A 21,599-nucleotide genomic window follows, 5' to 3' on the forward strand; every position below is an offset into this window, starting at 1 on the left:
AGTATTTCTAATATTTTGTCTTTTTAAACAGTGCCTAATCCCTGCTTGGACCTGACCTGCGAATTCATTTGTTTACTCAACCCTTCTGGTGCAACATGTGCTTGTCCAGAAGGAAAGTCATTGATGAATGGAACATGCATTGATCAGAGCCTCCTAGGTAGGTGATGAAAACTGCAGGAAAACCAGAAAATAAACAGCTGGTCAGTTTTGGTCATTGCAAAAGGCCAGGCTGGCTGTGAGTGCAGAGTTTTGTGATGTTGTTCAATAAACAGCTAAAACTGAAAGGAAAGGTGAAGAAAAAAGAATCCCTGATTGAAAAGATACCTCCCCTGCTAATATTCACCAAAATGAAAAATGAGCTTTCAGCTTAACTGGTACAAGGTGATATTTAAAAGTGAGTGGGTATAAGTACTGACCAGAAGAAGTTTGAAAATCACTGAGGTGTTTTGGAACCCAAATCAAACGTGAGTCATTTAGGAGAAAAAAACATTTCAGCAATGGTGAGAGCAACACAGCAAATAATAATGACTTGGAGGTAACAGTCAAAGAAAGAGAAAAAAATCTTGCAGCACTTTTATCTAAAATTATATCTTCTGGGAACCTCTATAATGACTGAGACACAGGAAACCAGATTTCAGGAGAAAAAAGCCTCTAAGTTCGTGCTGTATTTTAGCGATGGAAGGGAATCTTTTCCATAGAAGATTATTAAGTACTTTAAAACTGTCCTAGCTCTAATTTAGGCCAAACCTAGTTTGGTCACTCTGCTGGGATGATTTCTTAGCCAGCTTGAATTTTAAAGTCTTCTGGAAATCACAGAATAGCATTTCTTGTGTGTATTATGTGTATTAGGATGTTTTTCTGATGTTTAATTCAAGGCTCAGAAGTGCAAGTGATGGATATTTTGGTGAGATCCTCTGTGCTTAAAGCGCTCAATTTAGCAATTAAATTAATTTACCTGAAACTTCATAATTCTCTGGGGAAAATCTCACCAATCTATACTGCCTAGACTTTATTGAATTGAGAGGACTGTGCTTCAATGTTCATGATGTGGTATAAATAAAACTGTTCAGCTCTGGACACAAATCAGTCAGACCCTTCCTGCTTCTCCAAGTGTCAGCTCTTTGTCCATCTCAGGTGGACACTTGTCAAGAATTCCTGCTGTTACAACACTTAAAAATAATTTCAAATTACCCATATTTATTACTGAGGTGTTAAACAATGGACAAAGAAAATAAATTTGTTTTTCATTGAAGACTTTTACCAGTTTGAACTCATAATTTCAGTAATGCTCCATTTTTACTAGTGGGCAAAAAGATTATGCTATGGTAATGTTTTCAGGAATGTGTGCTTTTATTAAAGAAAGATCTGAAGAGGTTTTTAAATGACTTGTTAAAGTTTTTATGGATAGACAGAAAATGCCTAGAGAAGCATTTTTAATATATTGATAATTTTCAGTACCTTCCCATGGCTGCAATATCTGTTATGACTTTTTAAAGGACTGCTGAATAAGTGTTTCCTTAGTGTTTTATTTACAGTTATATTCCAAGTAAAGTCTAATGTCGGCTTTTTCTTACTATTTTTTTTATCTGTTATTTTTTTAATAGTAGACTGCAAGTTTTGTAGTATCACAGACAGATTTCAAACTATGAATTGAAACTGCTGTATCATAGTACTCTCAATGTTTTTGTACTATTTTGAGATTTTTATTTTTTCCTATTATTAAGTGTAAGTGGATGTTAAATGTTTGTCTCTTGCTGACACTCCAGCTTCCAAGTACCAGCAGACATTTCTGGAAAGATCAGAGTTGACCCCAAGATCAGCATCTTGAACTGATATAGGTTTATAATTAAAGGCTGACTGACAGTTACTTGTCACTAATGGCCTGGAGACAAAAGCAGAATCAATTTATAAATCAGGTTCTTTTCCTTTAGGAGGTTATACAGTACAGAATACAAACTAGGAGCAGCAGTTTCCCTTTCCTGATGGTGATCTAGAAAATGTATATGAAATATTCCAGACCCCACACATTCACCTTGTTTAAAGCTATTCAGAGCATTTTTGGCACAGTTAAGGATGTCCATAACCCAAACAGAAAATCCTGCCTTACTTGACTCTAGACTGTTGAAGGGTGGCCTGACAATCCAAAGGGAGGTTATACAGATGTATTTTTTTTCTATTGGTCTGCAACAAAAAATCCTGATTCAAAGTCAGTCAAAATATTCTTGTTGATTTTGGTGGTCTTCTGGTTTTTGAAGTGTTCTGGTTTTATTGTACTTGCACATAGCTATTTTAGGTCTTGTAAGAAGTCTTTTACTTTTAGAAATTAGTAGCAGTTGTGTAAGAACTAGTAGGGTTGAATTGTACTTTTTGAACAATATATAATTCAAGTTACAATGGAAAATAGTAGAATATTGAATAGTCATAATATATTTAATGCCTTTGAGTGTTTCTTGAGTCTTTTAAAACGCAGTAAGGAAATTAGTAACAGATTTACATGACTTGGCAGAGCCAAAATGGGACAGCCATCTCCAGTTCAATTCAATTTCTTCTTAGTCTGTCTACCACAGTTTGGTGGCTGCAAGGTAATGCCAGTCTTGCTCTGTTCCTTGTGCTTTATTCCAACTCAGATTCTTGTTCACTGGATTGTTCAGTTTCTTACTTTTTTAGTTTTTGTATTTTTTTTTTTTTTTAATCAGAAGAAAATTATATAACTCCTAAAATTATGCATTCTGGTACTCCCGCCTTGGTCCATTCTGTTATTTTTTCTTGGTGAATCCTACATGAGGAATTTTAAATATTGACTCCTCAGTGGTTTTCTGTAAGACTGAATCCAGATTGCCTCAGACAGCTGTTTCCCCAGCACCTCAAGCAACTGATGAGAAACAGCTTCTGGGTTTGATTTGGAGCTTTCAAGCTGGAATCATTACAGCATATGGCAGTATTGCATCCTTGGGAATGTTTGGGGTTTTTTGTAACAGAGTGAGTACAAGTTCCAGTGTTTTCTGAGATAAGCTTCCATCTCATTTTTCCCTGGATGACTGTGACTGATGGACCAGAGTTCTTTTGGGGTTTATTTATTATCTAAAACAGGCTGAACTTTTTCAGTTTAGAAGCTACCCTTTCATTTTCCTAAAGGAAAGAGCAGAGTACCACCTTTCATTTTCCTAAAGGAGACCCGTGGATTTGCATTTGTTAGGTTTCTTGTATCAAACTGTCTGTAACACAATGAAGCCTAAAATGTACCCAGAGGATGAAAATGGAGAGAGTTGCACTGGAGGAAGACACAGAGCCCCACAGATGATTGAGCAGGAGAAATGAACGTTTCCAAGAGTTCCCTGCTCTGGAGCCTCACGTTCATCACTTTCCTCGTAAGAGGGGAACATTTCTGCTCTTTTGCTTAAATGGAAAGCCTGAGGAAAAAATTCCCAAGACTTAGAATTGATGCTGCTACTGAAGGGAGATGAAACATTTAATTTATCATGTTGTTCCCTCAGTTTCTGTGGGGACTTGGCCACTGCATACAGAGATTTCAGGCAGAGAAAGTGCTTTGGCTGGGGTTGGAGAAGTTCATCCCTTCCTTTTCAACCCCAAAGTCTCCCTCAGGGAGAAGAAGCTACTGCACTTTGGTCCATGCTATCTTCTGGGGAGTTGTGCTGCTTTTTCAGACTTCTTAGATAACAAAAAAAAACAAAACAAAAAAAAAAACCAAAGCAAAACAAAAAAATATTACAAAGAAATCTGCTTCTGCTTTGAAAAAAATCTTCTATTTACAGCATTTCTTCTGTATTTACAAAGGGTTATTGTTCTGAGAGCTGTTTCCCAGTGAAGAGGAAAATGGGTGCCAGTTAGATTTTCTCTCTGTGCATCATTTTCTTAGCCATTCTCTTCCTTTTAAAATTGTAAAGAAAACAGATTTTTTAAGAGGGGAAAAAAAAAAAAAAAATGAAGGGAAAAAACAGAGGAGCATCTGTCTTACAGCCTTCAGACAAAATTTGAGGAGAACAATTTGTTCTGATACTTTTCAGCATATGGAAAATTGTACAACTCTCATCTGAAGGAAGATTTATGGAACCTTTCCTCAGCATTAGAACTCTGCTCTCTGTCTTTATTAGGTGCATTCAGGCCAGTAAAGGATGAGCTGCACCTTTGCCCAGTAGCACCTTTGCTATTTTGCTGAGAGCAAATAACTTTCTGCCCCATGGGATGAGTAATTCCCACTTTTGGGAGGGAAACTTTTCTTGTCCCAAAGACTGTAGGTCCCAAACCTTGTGCTCTGAACATCCTCTCCACATTTAACTTGTATAGTCCAGAAATTGGGGGGTACTTCAAAAGGGAGGAAATAGCAAAAAGATGCATTTTTCTCAAGAAAGAGTAGGGTTGTTAAAGAAATGCCAATAAAAGGTGTGTCTTGTGTAAGTGGGGGAGAAGAATGGAATATCAAAAAATTGAACAAGTGAAAGAAAAATATGCCAGTAGAGTTCACAAATCTTTGATTTGCTGTTTTAGCAGTGTTTCTTTATAAGATTTTCCTTTTGCTTCCTGTAAAAGGGAAGAGTTCAAGATGAAGCTGATAAGCCAAAGTCTATTAATGTTTGTGTCAAACAATTTTACTGGGAAGAAAAACATAAGAGAAATGGCAAACCAAAATTCTTTGATTATGAATTAAAGATGTTAAGATTAAAAAAGGCAAAACAAGGCAGCAGAAGACTATATATCCAGATTAGGGGAGAATATATAAAGTTTCATGATCTGTAATCCTTTCTTTCTTTCATGTTAGAGGGACTGAGTAGTTAGACTATGGGTAGGATGACAATGAAATACCTCTGTTATTTCAGAAGTGAAAAGAGCAGCTGAGAGGTCTTTAAGCCTGAGTTAAGCAAGCTCAGAGCAGCAATGAATAGTGGACTTAGAAATTTTTCTGATTTTGTCTTTTTAACAAGCTTGTTCCAAGGGTGGGTACTTGCTAGAGCTTCCTCTTTCTGAGATATTTATTCAGTAATTACAATTAACTGTATTTATCTTTTTATATCAATTCTTCTGTATTTCTCTCCTGTATTCCTTTTCTTCCTGTCTCCTCCTATGGAACTGTTCTGCTCATGTCTCCCACACAAAGGCAGGCATGTCATCCCTTTTTGTACTCAGTTGATGTGAATCAGTGTCATTTGTTTCTTGTATTTATCTCCAGACAACAAAGCAGCAGCATTAAACTCCATATATTGCTCTAACATACTATTTTAAAACTGCCTTTTCCATTGCACCTTTCAAGCCTTTTTCTCAGCTTATTGAAAGTCCAAAATTGCTGTATAACTATTTCTCCATTCCATATTAGAGTAGTACTGAAACTCTTGAATTTAAAATGTTTCATAGAGAACAAAACCAGTAGTAATTTCCTTTTTTTTTTTTTTTTCCAAATTTTATGTCTTAATTTTGTGGAACTGCTCTAAAAGAGAAATAGATGATGTTTTTAATGCACTATCAGAAAGGTTCATAAAAATGAGCAGTTGTCTATACTTCACTCTTATTTATTCTGGTTTTGCCAAGTTCTGCTCCATAAACTTATGACTAATAATAAGTAAAACAGATAAGATAAGCAAAACAAAAATAGACCTTATCTCCAATAAGATATGCTACATTATCCATTCAAACAACTTCTATAATGAGTAACTGAAGAACAGTTCATGGAACATCAAAGGATTTAATGAACCACCCAAATTAATAAAACACTGGAGCATCCTCAAACTCCCAAATACAATGTAGCTTTCTTACAGCAATTGTATATATCCAAGGTGGATACCAAAAAATCAGCTGCAAACAGGATTTCATGTTTTCATTGTAAAACACATCAAATAATGAGGTGCCAGACAGCCCACCACGAGAACTTTAAGATTTGCTGCCTAGCTGCAGCTTAATTTTAGACAGGTACAATTATCTGAAAGATGAGAGTTTCCAGGAGTTTTGTTTAAATAGGTTCCACCCCAGGTTTTGTGTCTGCACCATCCCAGCACTGCCTGTGACTGCTGAGGAGGGCTGAACACAGGCAGGAAAGAGAGACTTGGGTGCACCCAAAGGAAGATCTCTGCACAAGCACAGTTTAATTTCCAGGTTTTACAAGAGTTCTTTTTGGAGAGAAATTTTTACATTCCTAAACTGTGGACTTGCAACACATCGTGCTTCTTTAAACCCCAAAGGAGTTGCTGTGTCTGTGCTGTGCCAGTCAATGTTAGACCTCAACCAGTAAAGGACAAATAGGAACTTTGACTCTTTTTCATTAATTGTTTGACAAAAGCAGATGAATTCAGCAACATTCTTGCAGCTGGTGAATCTATTATTGAAAAGTTCTCGTACTTGTGGCATCCCTCTTGTTTAAAACCATGTTGGCTCAATTCCTGGATTAGTTAGGAAGCAGTCTGGCCTCACAGGATTTTTTTGCTATGTGACCGATGAAGTCTTATTGCTGAAAGCTTGATTTGGCCTGGAAAGGTGCTTTTCTGCTCCTTTAGGATTACAGTTGTTTGTATGTTTCAGCATTGTACGTGTGCTCATCTATAATTAATTTGTTGTTGTTATCACTGAGTGATTTTATACCTTGTTCATTGGAATTAATAGAGGTTTACTGTTCAAAGTGTTTCTAAGAGAGGCACAACTCGAAGTACACAAAGACTGAATCTGGCCTGATCAGAGTTTGTGTCCCCTTAGACCTCATCTCTACGAGGGTGGCACTGCTGCCATAAGAATTGTGATTGCAGAGCAGCAGGCAGCTTCCCTCTCAGGGATTTTATAGTCTGAGCAGAAGAAAAGAAATTATCAGAAAAATATGAATTAGGAGCAACAAGTCTGTATGCAAATACCAACTTTTGAAGAGGATTTAAAGGCTAAATAATTTCCTTTTAAAGATTTTGGACAGGGCTCAGTTAAAAAGGCTGTTAGTCAGCAGAGAGTATGGAAAAGAGATCCAAAAAAAGCCAATAAAAAAGGGCTCAGATCACCACAAAATGACTGGAAATCTTCCAAGATCTCCCAGATGAAACCAACATTCAATTTTCTAATTCTCAAACTAGGAATTATAGTTTCAAACAAGAATTCATACTATCATTACTAACTTAGATCCTAGGGAGGCCAACTTCCCTGTGCCATGCAAGAGCTCCCACCAACTCCACATCTCCTGAAGCCTTTCCAGGGCTTATGGTCTCCAAAGTGTGTGGGTTTTTCGATGGAAACAGAAGGAATAGTTTACTTTCTCCATTCTCCCCAGTGGTATTTTGCCCCTCACTGACAGAGACCCGTGGCTGTGTTTGAGACAAGTTCTGCTTTGCCATTCCATGGAGCTGGGGCTGTTGAAGCTCTAGAGGCGTGTTTGTGTTCTTGCTGCAGATGACAGCTGCAAATTAACCTGTGAGAATGGAGGGAAGTGCATTATAAATGAGAAGGGGGATCCCCGGTGCCACTGCTGGCCAAGCTACTCTGGAGAAAGGTGTGAAACCAACCACTGCTACAACTACTGCCAGAACGGAGGAACCTGCGGGGCCTCTCTCCTTGGTAAGTCCTTCTGAACAGCTCTATCCTGCTGTTATACCTGCATTAAATGTTTGAATTTGTTCCATTTTATGGTATTTTCTCTTTATTTGCTTTGTCTGTGCATAAAAAATATGCAAAAATAGCAGCATATTCCATACATTTTGTAATCAAGAGGGCTTCACTTATCTGGGTGTTTCAGCACAATTAAAATGTAGAGCAGAAAAGGGAGAATATACATAAATATTCAGTGTAAAGACTCACATGTTGAGGTGTAGCAGTGGAATTGTAAAGCAAAATGTCCAGTCAAACTGCATCTACAAATCCATGCATCTTCTCTAAATTTATATCAATTCACCCCCTAAATTTATATGTGCATGCACACATATTTGCTTAAATACCTGACCTCAATCCATGGTTTTACTGAAGTTCACCAAATAGGAATTTTATTCATCTAATTCTTAGGAAGACTTTGTTTATGAGAACTAAGATCCTCATTTTTCTGAAGGAAATTGAAATTACATCTCCTGGGTTCAGGGGTTTATCCTGTTAAAAAGCAAGCATTTGACAATTGCTCTTTGTCCCTAACACATAAGCTTTTGTATTTTGTATAATGTTTGGAAAACTGTAAAAAGAAGTACTCTAAAATGTAGCAATTCTGTGAGAAAGGAGGAGTAGAACTCTATTTTCTGCTTCAAGGAATATTTAAATATTTGATTCAAAATACAAGAGCTGGAGAAGGGTTTGCTGCCTCTTTCTCAGCAGCTTTCATCTGCTTAAAATGCTGTGAATAATTTTCTCCTGTGTGGTGAAATGGCCACCACCCTCTGAAAAAAAGTCCAAGCCTAAGAAGTTTGTGACTGTTCATCACAGAGATCTCTCCCAGTAATGCAGAATTATGTATCTGAATCTCTGTGGCAGAGGGGGATTAGATTGTAAAGATTTCCTTGACTTTCCTATGTAGTTTGGTGATTTAGCCCCACTTGCTGGCTTCTCTGGAGCCTCTTCCCTTTGACTGAGGCGTGGTGGCAAAATTCCAAGTGAATGCAAGTCCAGGAATTTATTCTTTCAGTTCTGAGTAGTTGAGGGTTTATAATGTTGCTCATAATAATGACTAAATATCAGAAAATGAGGATTACTTGTACTGGAAGTTGATGAATTAGACTTTATACTGCTCCTAACATCTGATGGAACTACTGACACAGATGATAAGCAGCGATTTTTATCAATGTGGTGAGATCAATAAATGCTAAGTGAGGACGTGCAAGTGAATGGAAGTGATGGTTTAAATGGCATGCAGAACTTCCTCATCATCTGAAGAGAGGATGTTTATTCCCACATTTTTACATGTCTGGCATCTAATTGATTCTTTTGTGGGGTTAAAAGGCTTAATAAAATTAATAACTTGGCTCCTGGAACTCAGCTCTGTTGTGAGTCCTGCAGAGACCCCAGGGTTTTATTTAATCCTTTTCTTTTGGCAGTAGCAACAGGGCTCACTCACCTCCAGCAGTTTGTTTTCCCTCTCCCAGGCAGCTCACACTTGCTGTGCTCACACAGCTATGCTATCACATGGATATTTTTAATTTTCATTTTCCTGCTAAATCCAGGCTCTGAAATCTCTCAGCCTTGCTAAAACAATTAGTGCAGTAGGTTTTGCCTACTAGGTTTCTACAAGTGGGTAGAGGCAAGATACGAGCAGGGTCCAAAATACACTTTGTTGAATTCTTTACAGGGGCCTGGGGAGGCAGGAATCAGCCTGGGAATGAAGGAATCAGCCTGGGGAGGCAGGAATCAGCCTGGGGATGAAGGAATCAGCCTGGGGATGAAGGAATCAGCCTGGGGAGGCAGGAATCAGCCTGAGAATGAAGGAATCAGCCTGGGGAGGCAGGAATCAGCCTGGGGAGGCAGGAATCAGCCTGGGGATGAAGGAATCAGCCTGGGGAGGCAGGAATCAGCCTGGGGAGGCAGGAATCAGCCTGGGGAGGCAGGAATCAGCCTGGGGATGAAGGAATCAGCCTGGGGAGGCAGGAATCAGCCTGGGAATGAAGGGATCAGCCTGGGGATGAAGGATTCAGCCTGATGTTTGGTCCCAAACGGAATGACGTGTCTGCACTAAGGTGCATCAGGAGAGCCAGCACGGGGGTGACCACAGCCCACATTTCACTGTTCAATGCCTGATTTGGGGGAATCTGAACCTTTAACCTCAGCTGAAGTTTATTGTAGCACACATGACCAAAGTTTGCCTTTAAGAGCTGACACCAGCACAGAGCTGGTTCTGATGGCTGTGCATACCCACTGATAGGGGTATTACTCTGTTGTGCTGGGTCCCTTTAGTTTCATCAAATTTTTAAGAGTCATATTTCAAGTTAACCAGATGTCCTACCTGCCATTTCCAATTCATGAGGGTAGCCATGCCTTGAAGCCCACACCATAACTTTCATGTGCTGGAAATGTGGTAAAAAGACCTTGTATCTTTCTAAATCACAGTGACTCCATCCAATATTCCAGATAAAAATGTTCAGGTTGATGTGCATCTCATCTTCCTTGCATGTCTAGCCTCTGGAGCCTGTAAATATTCTATTAAGAGAAAATCTCTATTTCTTATCAGGCTGTATTTCTTATCTCTATCAGTCCATAAATTGTGTGCTACTGAAACAAACTAGCATGCCAGTGAGATGCCCCTTATCACAGTTTAATCTAACCCATGATATACTATGGCTGTTATGTGTTTTACAGAGAGAAGTTACACTGGACTTCCCAAAAGCATTGAAAAATGTAATTAAACCAAGGAAGCTTAATTCTTCAAGTGTTTTTGTAGCAACCATTTTGTCTTTCCAGTCGAATACACAGTCCTTAAATTGGGCAGGGCACTTGTAGCTGCAGGGGATGCACAAGTCCTCTGCAGCTGGACTGAGGGTGTGAAATCCAGACCAGCCTTCTCCTTGTCTCAGCCTTCCAGGCAGAGCTGCTCTGCTGTGCCAGGCTCATGTGAGAGTTGTTAGTCTGTTTTTACGTCATTCTTTCCCATTTCTATGCATAAGAATGAAAATCTTCTTTGTTACCAGGGATTGCTCTGTTTCTCATTAATACTTTTAGAACTTCAACATTATATTTTGTCTAGATTTCAAGTTTGTCCTGCCAGGTTGATCTGTCTGACAGGAATAGAATCATAGAATCATTAAGACTGGAAAAGACCTCTGAGGCTGAATCCAGCCCTTAACCCAGCTCTGCCAGGTCCAGCACTAAACCAGGTCTACAAGTGACACATCCCTTAAATCACTGTCTTCCAATAGTTATATTGCAAACTGACTTTGATAAGGAACTCCCTCAATTTCTGTAAAGTATAAGATTACTATTTTAAAATTGTCAGCTCAGTATCATTTAACTTTGATCTGCTGTGCTATTGCTGTCTGTACCCCTGTACCACAGTGCTCACAAGCACCTCCTCAGCAAGCAGCAGTCATACTTCTGATCCATTATACACCTGACCCATCAAACTGACCTGCTAAACTCATGCAATCAAGTTCTACACATTTTCCCAATTTTGCCTTTTTATAAACTGTATTTTTGTTCCAAATGATGACAATTTTCCCTCTGGAAGTTGCAGAAGCCATACGTGTGCCAGTGCCAATCCAAAGCCATCTGCAAAATATAAATGATCTGTGATCATTTCAGCTTGCTTGACCCTCTCTTTCTTGGAGGCTTGAATTGCCCTTGTCACTTCTGAAATATTATTCTAACAGCTCTGATGCAGTCGATCTCACAAGTGTCATTTTGTACACGTGGCCTCTCGAGAGTTTGGGGACTCCAGCAATTTTAGCCTCATGAGATGATGCTTCCAAAGGGTCCCCACAGCTGGAAACATCCCCAAGAGTCAGGGAATTTCCTTACAGATCATTTCTGGCTCAAAAAATGAGTTTTCCTATGAATGAACCTTACTTCATATTCTGATCCAAATAAAATGATACAGCATACAAAATACTCTTCTGGTGAATGTGTGTGTTCTACTGAATGTGTAAATCCTCTTCCCTTTGCCCACCTAGTATAGAGTAGTAATGTGATAACTAATTAAGTAAATTGCAGAGTACTGCTAATTTTTTGAAACATGATTGTGCTAAATCTTCGCTGGATGTGTTAAGTTGTAGAACCTCATTATCTGCACACAAATGTTAATTTGTTAAACAAATCCCACTGGCAATTCAGGGATTATTCACTGTTGGCTTACTTACTGCTAAGCCTTTTGGCAAATTCCTGTGTGAACGTTATATAGCCAGAGATTGGAGCAGCTTTAATTAAAATTTATAAGTTTACGACAGTTGTATTGAACTACAATAATTGAACAAAGAAAATGTCATCAGTTAATTAAAAGTACACATCTGAGACATGTAATTAAAAGTTTGGGTGTAATAATGAACACTTTCCAGTAAGCCGAATTAATGGGATTTTGGGCAAAAAAAAGTCAATGTTGCCATAAAAACACACTTTGTTTCTCCACGTAGTTTGAAGTAAAAATATTGCAGCAATAGTTTGCTGATTATCTCAAACACATTAAGTTAACTAGTTCACAAAATCAGGTAAATCCCTTCATACTATACAAAAGGTATGTCTAATCATACAGAATTGTGATGTTTGTATCAAGATGAATGACAAAGATGTCTTTCCTCTAAATGAAAATGTGTGAAATATTCTGAAAGAATCATTGTGTATGAAGCAGATATTCTTTTATATTCTATTTTATGAGCAAAACCAAGGGGATTTGGTGCCTACTGAAAACAGTCTCAGTGAAGACCCTGTTTTGCTCATGTTACATGAGTTCCAGGGTTTTTCCATGGTGTTGTCAGCAGGACAGGGAATGTGGGAAGGATGAAGGTGGTGTTTCACTGGAGCTGATCTCAGGTCCCAGCATTGGAAAGAGCAGTCCCTGAGAGTACTCAGAGATATTTAGAAATTGTTCTTTTCTCCTTTGATTTCAATAACACAGGGAGACTCTCTATCTGTTGGGATAGATCCCAATCAGCTCACTAATTATCTTCAATAATGCAGCTTCTCTCCACTCCTATTGTTTCAGGAAAGCTAATTATGGTTCATCAGCCACATAAAATGAATTATTGCTATTCCCACAGACTGCTGATAACAACTACAAAGGACAAGATATTGCTTACAGAAAGCTCATGTAGAGCCACCTCATTTCTTTAATAGTGACAGCAAGTTAAATATTGAAATTAATGGTGCATAATCACACATAAAAACTTAAAACCACACGTTGCTGGTAGTGAATTTACCAGTGACTGGAAGAAACAAATAATGTAGGTTTTGGTGAAGGCATTCATCTGCATGATCTAATTTTTTTAAAACATTCAGAAAGCTGACAAAAATAATGCTATTGATCTAGGTTTTAATTAAGTTTTAAATTTTTTTTTAGCTTTATTTGGTTTTGAAAATTCACGGTATTTCTCTGTTGCTTAGGCAATATCATGAATGAAAATTGATCTCCTTAGAATTCTGATCATTGCAAAATATATGTAAATATAAGATACATGAATTCCCAAAAGAAGTCACCCACATATTATAGGGAAAGTAAACCAAGATATTTATGAGCAATTTTTAAAGTTTACTTGAAAAGTTATTATATAGACAATAGCTATTATGTAGCAAATTAAATTGACAAACCAGGAGTAATTGCAGCCTCTGTATCCAAAACTACTTGGAAGATTTTGATCCCTGGTTGGTCTTTTTTTTTTTTAATGTTTTGTAAGAAAGGGCAAAACTACGATTCATTTCTATGTCAAAAATTTCATCTATTTTTTCATATCCTACCACTGAAAATAACTAATTTCTTAGGGTCACCATAGTATATTCTCCTTTATTCTACTAAATTCTGTTCTGCATTTGAAGCAGTTTAGCATTCCATAAACCACTTTCCAAGTGAATATTTTTCTACATGCTATTGTGTTGTGACTCTTTCTGTGGTGGTGAGGGTCAAGAATTAAGGGGGATTTTTAATTCTGTGTCTGTAGAGCTCTAATCCTGAGTTTGCATGACCAGAGAAGGTTCTGGAGCCCTCTGTGCATGAGCTCATCCTGCAATTTCTGGTAGCTGGGTTATGTGACATCTTGGCTGCATGACTGTTTCCTTTGCAAACATAAATCTGTACTTTGACTCGATGATACAAAACCCTATGGCATCATGTGGCATTGTTTAATGCTGCAGTTTTGTTAAACTCTTCCTGGAACTATTTTTTAGTATCAGAAATAATTTAGGAGAATAAGGTAAATGATAATGTCATTACTAGTATTATTTCTGGTGTCAACACTCTGTGTATAAATAGGCAATGGACTGTAAACATTACTGAAAGTCATGTTAAATTGAGTGACAAAAATGGGGTTTAGGCTATACTGTATTAATTTTTCATTAAGCTGTCAGCAGTTTGGCATGTTTATAAGTCTACTTTAGTAAAGAATAGAATAATCTTTCCTATAAACTAGAAAAATACCATTGTCTCATCGTTCTAACAAATAGAGTATTAATAATGAAAACTGATTTCTGACCTCCAGGTCTGTGTTCTATCACTATTTTATATATATGTTATTTTTTTTTTTTTTAACTGAAACACTGATTCAGATGAAGGATTATGTGAAACCCCCTGTCTTGGGGGCAGAAATTTAAATACAACTGTATACATGGGGAAAACAAGTGGAATCTGTGCTAACATCTGAGTTCAACATCTTTGATTTAATGTTTAGATCACAGGGGACAGATATGAATAACCAGGCTGATGCATATTAAAGTAGTTGGAGCTATTTTTAGGTCAATGGTTTTGTTCCTGCTGTACTCATTAGAGAAAGAGACTAACTGATCTCATGGCCCTTAGGATGATTTGCAAAACACTTTAAATTAGCATAGCTTAAAATAGAAAATACAGAGAAGAATTACGTGAAGTGTGTTGTGCTAGAAGGGTAAGAAGTAAGTGAAGGAAAAAGACTGAATAAATCATTCTGCATGAGTCAGAGAGGAGACAAAATGAGGGTGCTTCACTTGCATTGAAAAATTCTCCAATGAATTTGATATTAAATGACTGCACAGGATTAAAAAAAGGCAGACCAGAAGAAAAATTGAATTGTGGGGTTTGTGGAATACTCATCCATACAATTTAATCTTAATTACTCAATAACACAGCCAGCTATGTGGAGAGGAAAGACCAGCAAGGTAGGCAGGGTTGCACATCTCAGAGTTTCAGATGCAGCTGTGGTGAACATCAGGGGTAAAGTGGGTGTGGGTACATTGAGTTGTCAATGATAAAATCTGAGAGGTTTTTTTTTCTGTTTATGCCTATAATTCCAGTCCAAAGGGATTCTGCATCACACATGCAGTACATTACGTAGTTCACTTGATAAACACAAAGTCATGAAATGTTTTGGGTTTGAAGGAACCATAAAGCTCATCTTGTTCCAGCCCATCCTGTCTGCCCTTTTATTTCAGAAGGGTCCTCAGGTCCTGCTTAATCCTCATTTCTTTCATTTCTGGGAAGCCAGGAAATATACAAGTGTTAAACTTGGTTCTTCATAAATTTAAGAAAATCCTTAAAGTTGATTGAAAGTGAAGAGGAGGGTGTGGGAAAAAGAATGTCTTGCAAGAGATAATCAAGAATGAGAATAATTTATTAGGAAGCGAGAAGGGAGATGGCTGGTTGGACACATCAGGTCATTTACTTGAAGATTATAAATGAGATAAAAAAAACAAAGTCAGGGGATGGAAAAACATTAATGGGATCTAGAAGTTTGCTTTAAAGAAGATAAGCCTTAAGAAAATAAGACGGGAAAGTGGAAGGGTTTAATGAACAGTGGAATTGTAACAAAGCTATAAATCCTTTAGACATGAGATTTAGATAAGGAAAAAAAAAGGGAAAATTACAATAGAGAAGAATCATAGGAGGAAAATGCATTGGGTTTTAAAGACCATTTTAGAATCCTTTGAAAAGAAGCTGTAGACTAGGAGTTCATTGTGTGCAAATGTTGATCCCAAAGTGTTAACTGCTTTCCAGACACTGAATATTGATGTTACAGGCATCTTTGGTCCGATGCCAGACAGCAATTTTTATGTAACAGTCTTCATTATCTGAGAGGGGTGGCATAACAAAACAGGCACAGATACTTGTGGTTTATTAAAAATTGTTCTGTAAAGTGTAGCTATTTGTGCATTGGTAAATATTTGTATTTCATGTGATTATATACCAAGGTTTGTAGATTTGAGAATAATGTAGTGCACTCTGAAGAGACACCAATGGTGATCATACAAACAGTTATCCTCTGCAACAGGAGGAGCTCAGCATGGCAGGATGATTTGAAGGGTTCAGTCATATCTTAAATTTCTGCTTAGGACCACCTTTGAAATAACTGTATATTTTAAATGTTGACTTTTTTCTTCATAAAAAGGTCAATCAATGCCTGTACGGTGTTACACTTTTTACAAGTGTAAAAATGCACAGATCCAGTTTTTGAGTGCCCATATCTTCCAGAGCCAATTTTGTTTTTCAAAAGTTCTGCATTCCAGCAATGTTTGCAAAGGCACGTTCTCTCAGCATCTGGAGAAACACAGCTGGGCTCGAACACTGAAACTTCCTACTCTTACAATAAATCCGTGTTGAGAAAGTGCTGATTATTATTTTAATTTGTATTTATTTTTATGATAAAATAGCTTTCTGTGTTTTGGACAGGCCGGCCGACCTGCAGCTGCGCTCTGGGTTTTACGGGGCCGCGCTGTAACCAGACGGTGTGTGAGCGCTTCTGCCAGAACGGGGGCACCTGCAGCGTCACTGCTGGCAACCAGCCCCTCTGTGCCTGCCTGCCTGAGTACACAGGAGACAGGTGCCAGTACTGTGAGTAATCCCCACAAATTATTCCATCGGGGTTTGTAGTAAAAGTTCTAGGCAGTGGAAGTGTAAAGTACGCGTGGGTGATTTTTTTTACGGCGTTGTTAAATTTAGCCTCAGTTTACTCACGGTGCTGAAGCAAGGTCATCTGATGTATTCAGGTGATCTTTGAGCATATTTCTCCCCTTCTACATGGCTAGCTGAAAAAAGAGCTTTTTTAGGAATGATTTATTGTTGTTTTCATGAATGAGCTGTAGAGTGGAGTGGTACAAGACAGATGACTTTGTCAGTAACCATGAGATAATTGCGTTAAAAATTTTCTACTACAACTTGTCATATGTTTTGCTATGCTGGTAATGAGCTGACATAGTTGGTTAAAGAACCTTCTGGTGTCCCTAATCTTTGCAAACCAAAAAGTCTTTTAAACTGCTCCTTTAGCTTTGTTTTCTATTTCTAACCCCAGCAAGCAGCACTTTGACGATAGCTTTGAGTTTCACGTTGCTATATTCCTTCAACTCGCTCAAAGATCACCCTGAGTATGGTTTCTACCCCATCCTGGTGTTGAAATTGTAAAGGATATCTGAATGTGACTCTTGTTTACTTCTCAGGATCTAGGTTCTATCTTTTGCATCTGATTTTCTCCCTTTTTCATTCTACTGACCCATCAGTCTCTTCTTATTGAGATAGTTTTATGAAGGTTTCCATGCCCTTAGAGAAAGGCTCTTCTACAACTTCCTCTAATGTTTAACTTCTTTAACAGAGAAGTAAGAAAAGTAGATTATCAACCAATAGGCTCTTACTTCATTTAAGTTCCTTTTTTTCTTGCCATGCTTTTGTTTTCTTTCACCATTATATCTTCTCCAATAACTCAAGACATTTGAACATATTTTTGAATTTCTTCTTTTGGTCACTCATTTACAAATGACAGTTTATCTTGCCCGTATCTTTTCATAAATGATGACTCACAAGCAACCTTCCTTAAGTTAGAATGAATTATTTTACTGAGTTCTGAATGATATTTTTTAATCACCCCCCTTTTTCTACTGCTTTGCTTTGACTGTAGCATTCTAAAGGCAAGGACTGTCATAGCCTTGTTAGACTGTCATAGTGCTTGTCATGGAACATTAAATGTGAAAGCCATCATCTCTTTTGTACCTTCAGTGAATTTGCTGAAGAAGGTTTGATTTAAGAAAAAAAATAAAAATGATGGGAAATTAGCTGTTGTAAAGGTCTGGTTTAGAATTATCTACAAGATACAAAAAGTATTTAGTTTTAGAGAAAGGTCTGTCAAACAAGGAAAGGGATAGTGTGTATCTTAAATAGGATTTGTACTGAAGTAAACTGAATATATTTCCAGTTGGGAGACTATGAATTATATTGAAACCTTTGAATGGAAAATCAGCAGTAATTGTGATTCTCTTCCCCTTGGTATTAAACAAACTGCATGAATCCACAAATAAGTATCTGCAAACACAATTGGGTATTTGAAAATAGTATGGTACATAAATCATGCACAGACAGACACACAGATTAAGGAAAAATATTTACTTGAGGCTTACCCAAAACCAAACAAATTGTTTCTAGTTGAATGCTTCTGCAAACATCTTTTTTCTGGTTTTTTTTTTCCTTTTTTGATTTTTTTTTTTTTTTTTTTTTTAAGAGAATTAATTTAAATGTAAATTTAGGGGTACTCTTTAAACAGTGCTTATTAGATTTGGATTGTCTGGGAAACTGCCACAATACAGAGACCTGAAGGCATTATAAAATACAAAATAAAAATAAGCTTTTGCTAGTTTAAAATTTAAGTCTTTTAGGGGAAAACAATAATAAAAAAAAAGGCTTACAATCTTTTAGTGTATTTTTTGGTGGCCAGTATGTTTTGTGAAATGATACCAATTAATAATGTGACATCTGTTATTTTTTTTTTGCTTTATTCACACATGTGCATGATCTTTTGCTTTATTAATCACCTTCACTTTGTATGCAAGCTGGAATACATCACTCTGGCATTATTGCAAAGATTGGTTGCCTCCCAGATATCTCTTTCAGTCTGCCTTTGCTGTGATTGAAGGTAGTTCATATGCAAAGGATGACACATGAATGTGTGTAGGTATTTCACTCCTGCTCCCAAGCTTAAAATATTATTAGTGGGGTTTTATGGCAGGGAGAAGACATTTGCTGGCAGTATTACCAGCTTGCAAAGACCTTATTTTCCCCACACTTATCAGCTCCAATTACCCAATGCAGAGTTTCTCCTGTGATTAGTTCACATAAGGGCTAATAACATAAATGTGTGCTCCCTGTCAAGGCTCTGGCACGGCTGAAATAAATTTAAGTGACTGAATTTACATAGAATTCTACTAACATTGAGCATGTTATTAAATACACATAAATCTGATGTATTTGAAGGTAGCTCCCTGCTTTAAATTCCAGGAAAAAGATACACAGAGTAGCTAAAGTTCATTTCTTGTATCATTTAAAGCCCAAACTACCTAAAAAAAAGGGAAACATTTTCATGCAGTTACAATCATTCAAAGTGGATACAGTGATCCCACAAGCTGTGACTTTCTCTGAAGCTGAAATCCCTTTCTTTAGGAGAAAAAAGAAATAATTTTGTGTCATTTCAGCCCAAATGTAGCATAAACATTTTAGATGCTGCAGATGACTAAAGGTGTTTGTGACTTCAATCAGACCTAAAAACTGATAATTGTTTTGACATATGACCTTCCTATTCCTATTTTGGTGCTTTTTTTTTTTTTGTCTGCTCTTACATAAAATCACTCTCAGTATGAGCTTTCAAGCTGCAGTAGTTTTTGTTCCAAAAACAGCCCCCCTGCTGCAAATTGCCATTCCATACCTGGAACTGGGGAGCGAGAAACAATGAACAACTTCATTTAGTGTCTTTAAAGCCACTCTGGTTGCTGATTCCTTGAGCAGCTGAGCCTACAGCCTGCACAGACAGGTGGAGACATATAATGAATATTCAAACAAAAACAACTCCTCCAACAGCCATGCTCTGTCCCCCAGCAAAACTCTTCCAGCAGCACTCGCTCCTTGGAGAGGAGGAAAAACAGCACAGAGGAGCACAAGGAAAACGTGTTTCTGATTTGAGGTACCCTCACCAGTGATGCCCAGGGGAGCTGTGGCTGCTCCTGGAAGTGTTCAGGGCCAGGCTGGATGAGGCTTGGAGCAATAGTGATACAACAATGGGATAGTGGAAGGTGTCCCTGCCCATTAAGGAGCTTAAATGATGACTGTAAAGAAAAAAACAAACCACAAAATAAAGTTGTCACTACCACATCAATAAAAAATTAACCAAAATGTTAAGATACCATTATTTTGTAGCTCTTGGAAGCTTCTCCAGTTAGGCAATTTGGCTTTTTAAAAGGTGTGAAAACTGAGACAATTACTGCTGGTTCTGGAAAGTTAAAGAATTCACCACTTAAAATCTCAGTCCTATTGGCATTTTAACAGTTAAATACCATAATGGGGTCTTGCACAGTCTGTAAAGCTTATGCATTATGTAGTACTTTGTAGAACTTATGGATTATGTCTTTATATATTATTATTAGAACTTCATGAAATTTTAATATGTGGATAAATGAAAATAAAACTTAATTATTTCAAAATATCGTTTCAATTTCAGTTTAGCATAATGCTGTTAATGGTAATGTGAATGTATCAGAAGATTTTTATTCAGCCAACGTCCCATTAAATACATTAACGTTGCTGTGCTTTTCTCGTCAGGAGTCTTTATATTATGTGGGATGATGCCATAAATGGTTAGACAACTAGAAGGGGAAAAAAAACCAAAACCCCTTATGAGTTTATACTTCCACTGCACTTCCCAAGATTACATTTTGAATATATTATGTATCTGTTTATAGGTTATTCTTGATTCCTGTGGTTGCCAGTGAGTCACCAACTTCAGTTTTCATTTTGTTTTTTACTACAGTACCCTTTAAAACCTGGAAGTAGTGTATCACTTGCTTCTGTAAGGCTCCTCAATGCCTTTTAGTAATTATGTCTGGTGTTGCTTTCAGATGTTTGCCACCATTACTGCGTGAATTCCGAGTCGTGCACGATTTCTGGCGACGGGAGCGTGGAGTGCGTGTGCCCGGGGCGCTTCGAAGGCCCCAAGTGCGAGGTGGACAAATGCATCAGGTGCCACGGGGGACGCTGCATCGTAAACAAGGACAGCAATGATGTAGTGTGCAAGTGAGTGTGTGGGGGAGAGATTTCCTTCAGAATCATTTAACATTTAGCATTTAGCAGCAATTCTACTGCGTTACTCTTTAAATCGCTCACACAGAAGCTCGTCCCTGGAGTGGTCACATCAGGTCAGTTCCTCTGTGAGGCTCCTGCCCATACAAAACCAACTGACTGCTGGCTTTTAAAACCAACTTGTGGAGCCCTCCTCATTGCAGGAAGCACAATGTAGCAGGAGACTGAATGCATTTTCCCTTAAAAAACATTGAAGTTAGTCATGTTAACAATGGAGTTCTTCTATACTGTTGAAATGTCTTCCTTCCACATTATCTGTGACAGTGATAGAGACAAACTAAATACTGTTGGAGCCATAGGTAAACAGCCATTGTGCTGTTCTATTGCTGAGTGATTGTTTTTGTATCGTAATAGTTTATTTTCATTAAAAGAAAGATTAAATATATATTGTGTAATGATCTCATTTCCTGTGCTAACTTTTCAAACCAGAAACCTAGAATTCTTTCAATCAGTATATCTTATAGTAATATATTAAAATACTGATTTTACAATTGAATGCTCAGATTTACTGAAATAATGATTATTCTTTGCTTTTTTTATTTTTTCTTTATTTTTTTTGACCATGGCAGTTGCACAAATGGAAAGATTGCCTCTACCTGTCAGCTGTGTGATGGCTACTGCTACAATGGTGGCACCTGTCAGTTGGACCCAGAGACAAATATACCTGTCTGTCTGTGAGTATCCTGCATCCTTCAGTTCTTTAAAATGCTTGTGTGACAACAAATAATACAATTATTATGCATGTGTCTGTATTTTTGGTCTCTCTAGGATGAATAATGTGCTGGTTGCAGTTTCAACTCACAGTATTTATTTTCTAGCTATTTCTGTAGCCTCATACTTTGCACACCTTTTTTGCAAAATGTGTGTTGAAATCTAGAACTGAGGGCTCTATTGTGAATTCACATAGGTACAAAGATATATCTTTGGAGATTTA

At 37.5% G+C, this 21,599-nt stretch overlaps 1 protein-coding gene across 1 annotated transcript in view; it reads left to right on the top strand.

The window, feature by feature from the left end:
• Positions 1-21,599, top strand: part of LRP1B (LDL receptor related protein 1B) — a 473,299-nt gene that overhangs the window by 431,827 nt on the left and 19,873 nt on the right. Inside the window, exons 84-88 of the mRNA XM_058839737.1 lie at positions 32-157; positions 7,372-7,536; positions 16,226-16,387; positions 20,425-20,599; positions 21,235-21,339. Coding sequence (XP_058695720.1) covers positions 32-157; positions 7,372-7,536; positions 16,226-16,387; positions 20,425-20,599; positions 21,235-21,339 — 733 coding nt within the window. The remainder of the gene's footprint in view (positions 1-31; positions 158-7,371; positions 7,537-16,225; positions 16,388-20,424; positions 20,600-21,234; positions 21,340-21,599) is intronic.

The sequence above is a fragment of the Poecile atricapillus genome, chromosome 5, assembly GCF_030490865.1.
Source record: "Poecile atricapillus isolate bPoeAtr1 chromosome 5, bPoeAtr1.hap1, whole genome shotgun sequence".
In the NCBI taxonomy this organism is placed as follows: domain Eukaryota; kingdom Metazoa; phylum Chordata; class Aves; order Passeriformes; family Paridae; genus Poecile; species Poecile atricapillus.